Consider the following 5,848-nt stretch of genomic DNA (forward strand, 5'->3'; position numbering starts at 1 on the left):
GTGTTTCATGAGCGGAACAATCCGAAAACATATTAAATAACAGTACAGTCCATTGAATAGATGCATGACTATCCCTCACAGCCTCGCTTTCATTCTCGTTAAAAATCAAAGATGGCGCTGCCGTGAATAAGGCGTATGGGGGGTCTAGTTTACAAAATTGACAGTTAAGTTCCCGGATGTGTCGGTTGTGTGTATTCTCTATGTTTAGGATCAGCACACGCTTTATCCTTTCGCAAATCCCCTCATAAACAACAAAGTATAGACGCGACATAAATAAGAGATTCACTGTGCAGTGTTTATGATGAGTGTTTTAGTGACAGTGCAGAACGCGGTAAGTCAGTCATGGCTACGGAAGCTGGTTTAGTCCAAAAATGCACAGTTATTTGTCAGTTGGGTCTGTTCAAGGTCGATCACGTTCTCACCACAAACGAACCGCTCCAGAGTTCGTTTGAAAGCGTCTTCGAGGAGGTCTCGGTACACTTCTTTGGTCCGCTTTTGGTGCGCACCCGGGTGCGATTGCTGCCTTCACACCTGCCCAAACGAACCGCACCAAGTAAAGGGTGAAAACGAACTCTAGTGTGATTCAACCGAATTAAATGAGGCATGTTTGAAAGCGTCACGGGACGCGCTGTCTGACAGCTAGCTTTCTGACTAATGTTAACAAATGGACACACATTTCCTTTAATACTTTTCCACTTAATCATGTTAGAACAAGTGCAGAGGATAATCATTTAGACATTTTATTTTGCATACATTTCATATTTTTTACAAGAATATAGATTACTGTGGTGGTACTATTTTGTATATACCATTCGTCTTCTTTATCCTATTATTTAATTGGATATGTGAGGTAGTTCCACTGATGGTAAACTGGTAACACTTTACAATAAGGTCAATTAGTTTACATGTATTTATTTAGCTGACGCTTTTATCCGAAGCGATTTGCAATTGCTATATATGTCAGAGGTCACACGCCTCTGGAGCAACTAGGGGTTAAGTGTCTTGCTCAGGGACACATTGGTGTCTGACGGTGGATTCGAACCTGGGTCTCTCACACCAAAGGCATGTGTCTTATCCACTGTGCCATCATCACCAATTAAGAAAAGTCCGCCAAATTAACAAAAAATTATAAATACTGTAACAAATGTGCGCAATGTTAGTTAACACAATAACTAATGTTTACTGATTAACCTAATTGTAAAGTGTTACCGGTAAGTCTTTTATCTGATGAACCTTTATTTTATTGGGTTTCCCCATTTTTCCCAAGAAGACTTTGCTTTGCTGACTTATAACAATCAGTAATTTTGCTCTCTTTTCTGAACTCGTTTTAGAAGAAAGTAATACCCAATAGAATCCAGACCGCAGTTGGTCGTAGCGATCCACTCGGACACATCAAGAAACACATGCACAAAGTTTTTGCCGGACTCATCAGATAAATATTGCAGCAGAAGACCAATGTGAACAGGTGTGAAGCAAACTATGAACGTGAACATGTTCGCGGCGATAACAGCAGTGATTTTTTTCCTTTCCACTCTATCCCTACCCCCAACATGCCGAAGCGATCTGACCAGGATGTAGATGGTTTGTGTGGAGCAAAATATGACGACGACTACTGGTATAAGATACCCTAAAATCTCCAAAAGCAAGAAAAAAGTTAGTTTCAGCTTTTTTGTCAGCTTTCGATCATAACAGTGCTCTAAATGTTCAGGGAGAAGGTCTTTATAGTTACAAGCGCAGATCACCGCTACGATCACCCAGATGATAATGCACTCTGTGGTGGCGATAATCCTACTTCTGGGGGCCAGTGCCTTGGTCAGAAACGGAAACCTGACGGATATGAACCGGTGGATGCTGATGGCTGTAATGATGAAGATACTGCAGTACATGTTGGAGTATTGGGTGCACAGCAGGAACGAACACAAAACGTCCGGCTTTATTGGACAGAAGGCCTCCAGTATCCTGAAGGGAAGAAAAAGAGTGGCCAGGAAATCGGCAGCCAGCAGGTTGATCATGTAGATGTGCGTGTCTGTCCAGCACTTGATGTGACAGAACATGTAAAGAGCCGTGATGTTGAAGGAAAAGGCCACTGCGAAGACAAGTATGTAGGCCACACGTTCAAAGAGATGGAGCGACGCATCTATGTGGTTCATCGGTGAACTGCAGTTAAAGTCAATCTAGAAGACAACCAGGAATATTGTAAGGGTTAGTAGTTATTTCAGTGGAGAAGCAAATTGTAGAGGTTTCTAAGTTTGTAGATGTCACCTTACACTCTTAGAAGAAAAGGTTCTATATAGAACCTTAAAAGGTTCTATCAGCGCTACGTATTTGGAACCCCTAAAAGGTTATATACACTATAAAAAGGGTTCTTCTGGGTTCTATATAGAACCCTGGGGTTCCATACTTGGCCAATAGAAACTTTTACCAAAAAAAATGGTTCCATATAGAACCATTTTGGAGTTCCATATATGAAGCGGGGGATGGAACCATTTCTGGTTCTAAATAGAACCATTTCTTCTAAGAGTGTAGGGTCACAATTTTGAGCAATCAACGCTGATACTTCACTTTTCTTTAATAATTCCTGCTCATTCTTCCTTTAGAGAATATGGCAAACCTTGTCTGAGAGATAAATTGGTAAGAGTCTAATCAACTGGTGTTTCTGTGTTTTTTATTGGAAGTGTGAAATCAGTTCTTCTCAAGTTTTCAGGTGTGGTGGGATAGTTGATCACATTAAAGGAGTAGTTCACATTTAAAAAAAACTTTTGCTGATAATTTACTCACCCCCATGTCCTCCAAGATGTCCTTGTCTTTCTTTCTTCGATCGAAAAGAAATGAAGGTTTTTGATGAAAACATTCCAGGATTTTCTCCATATAATGGACTTCAATGGGAACCAAACGGTTCAAGATCCAAATGAGAGTTTCAGTGCAGATTCAAATGACATCAGATGATGAATAAGGGTCTTATCTAGCGAAATGATCAGTCATTTCAAAAATAAATTAAAAAGTTTAAGTTTTATAAGCACAAATGCTCGCCTTGCTCTGTTCTGTGATGCACGTTCGTGACTCTCCTATTCAAACTCGTTCATCAAAATGAACAAATCTTTTTTCGAGTCATGACTCGAAGACATCGTCTGGTGTCATTTAAAGCCCTTTGAATCTGCACTGAAACTCTCATTTGGACCTTGAACCATTTGGTTCCCATTGAAGTCCATTATATGGAGAAAATCCTGGAATGTTTGCATCAAAAATCTTAATTTCTTTTCAACTGATGGAAGAAAGACGAGGACATCTTGGATGACATGGGGGTCAGTAAATTATCAGCAAAAGTTTTTTTAAGGGAACTACTCCTTTAAAGGGATAGTTCACCTAAAAAAAAATACAATTCTGTCATCATTAAAACACTATGGAAGTCAATGGGGCCCATTAACTGTTTGATTAGCCTATACCCATATTATCTTCTTTTCTATTCAGTAGAAGAAAGAAATTCATAAAGGTTTACAACAACTTGAGGGTGAGTGAATGATGACCGAATTTTCCTTTTTGGGTGGAGTATCCCTTTAACTATGAACTAACATTTCACAACCAGAAAGTGTACAAATACATTTTGATGAACGCTTAATCTATTGTTTTAGCATATAAAGCCTAACGCACTTGTTTTTTGTGTAATATATCTAGCTTGAGAATGTGCTTTCTGCTAAATAAATACCACATGCTTTGATATTTTGTTATCTAAGACAATTATTGTTACTATTGTGCCTTAAACATCTCAATATTTTTAGGGGCACTGTACTTCAGAGTATAAAGAGCAAAGTGCAGATAAGCGCGGTGAACAAACAACAATGTGGTTTGAAATCAGTCACATAGGCCTATCTTGACAGGAAGTGTAGAAAAGTTTGTTTAGACAAAACTTTAACAACTACAGTAGTTGTTTGTAATGAATAATAAGTTCACAAAAAAGTGCTTTAATTGTTTATGATTTGATGTTGTGGTGTAAAATTGTTCTAAACGATCAGGTAATTTGTAATATTTAGCATGCAAGTAGTAATATTTTTCTTTAAAGCCCTGAATACAAAATCATACCATGTTCAAAGTTTTTTAAGTTTTGCTAGTATATTTGTGCTACAGTTGATTACATTACTAGAGAATAGTTTTAAAATTTGTTATATGATTTTAGTGTTTATTGATTTTTTTTTTATTGCTGTCGCTATATAAATATTAAAGGAATAAATAAGTGTATAAACAGGCTAAATTTGACATTGACTTTGAAGTTATCAATCAAAATAATTCTGTAAACTTGATTACTTAAACTCTTTCAAATAAAAATCTTCATTGTCATTTTAATATAACCTCCATTATTCCTTCATTTGCATGATTTAACAACAAGATCAACTCACCATGGTTTACTGCTTGTTCTTCTCTCAACACCGCTGCTCTCAATGGTGTGAGAAGTGCTGTGTTTTAAAGAACTGAAACGTGCAAGTGGGCTGTGTTGCATGAGCTGACAGCATGCGCCTCTCCTCTGCTGATGCTGAATGATGTGGTGACTTCTGTTTGAACATAAATGAACTATAAAATGACAGATAGATCACTTACTCTCTCATTGCTGGTCACAGTTTTCCATCCAAAGTTTTGGTTACATGCAATTCTTACATGGAAAAAAGTTTACTGGAAAAAAATAACTTCCATTGTGAAATGGACATATATGGAAAAAATGTGTGGTGTTTGTGGCGCTCATTCAACACTTCACCATGACGCTTTAGCTCCCACACTATTAGCATCAGACGTCTAATGGACAGGCGGATCACGTCTATATTGCGTCAGTTGGTCCAAGACCAATTTTTGACCTTTATGCAACATGCAAACTAGGTCCGCTATTTGGACATCTAACTCTGACCACACCTGGACGTGGACATTTGATATAGACATTTGAACGCTGGAATAGGTATTTTTTCTGTATGTTATATGGAATGAGGCATTAATCATTGAAATGCTTTGCTTTGGATGCATTTTTTAATGTTAAATATTAATATTGTTTTTCAACGTGATTCATTAGTGGTCTAGGTCTAAAGCAGAAGTAGTTTGCACGTCGTGATGACATTCAGATTGGTCCGGATATATGAAATAGGAAGTCCCCCCTGCAACAGGAAAAGGCTGCCCCGCCCTCAGTAAACACATCATCAGAGAAGAGATGTTGCTGCACAGGTAAATCATTTATAATTATATAACAATATTGAATATTCCATAAATAAATAAAAAAAACAGAAAAAAATACAATTTGATAATAAAACACACTGTAAAAAATTATTTTTTTGGTGAAGTAAATACTAGTGAAAAAAACAATGTAATTTACTTAAAGTTAGTTCAGGCAAGAATTTAAAAAAACTAAGTAAATTCCATATCAGTACTTAATTCAAGCGAGTAGAAATGAAAGTGTACATATCAACTCAATAAAATTAAGTAAAAATTGCTCAACTTTTCTGATACCTACTGATACTGGGGTTCCCATCATGCACTGGACCTTGAATAATTAATGAGGCTCATTTTTCACTGGTTTCCAGCTGTATTTACACTGTTTTATCATTGATTTTTGTTGTCAGTATTAGTAACTTGCCATTTTGTGACATTTCAAGTACATTTTTTTGCTCAAAACGACCCATCAAATGTTACCGCCATTGTGTATTGTCTACCAAGTATTGAGGTGTTTGCATTCACATGAGGCTTAACATCTGACATTATGTGATATAAATTACTTAGATGATCTAAGTAAAGCACATACTATAAATGACTAAAAAAATTTAAGATTATTGTTTTAGTGAAATTTAATACAAAGGCAAAGGAAATCGATATTAAT

The 5,848-nt window shown here is 36.9% G+C and overlaps 1 protein-coding gene across 1 annotated transcript; it reads right to left on the bottom strand.

The window, feature by feature from the left end:
- Nucleotides 1-229: 229 nt before the first annotated feature.
- Nucleotides 230-5,250, bottom strand: LOC120482469 (G protein-coupled receptor 35). The gene is made up of 2 exons (XM_039676821.2): nt 4,392-5,250; nt 230-2,174 (listed from the first exon to the last, which is right to left on the bottom strand). Exons 1-2 carry the CDS (start codon nt 4,392-4,394, stop codon nt 1,296-1,298), a joined length of 882 nt encoding a protein of 293 aa, XP_039532755.2. The 5' UTR covers nt 4,395-5,250; the 3' UTR covers nt 230-1,295.
- Between the last annotated feature and the right edge of the window lie 598 nt (nt 5,251-5,848).

This window comes from Pimephales promelas, chromosome 5 (assembly GCF_988280905.1).
Source record: "Pimephales promelas chromosome 5, fPimPro1.hap1.1, whole genome shotgun sequence".
NCBI lineage: Eukaryota > Metazoa > Chordata > Actinopteri > Cypriniformes > Leuciscidae > Pimephales > Pimephales promelas.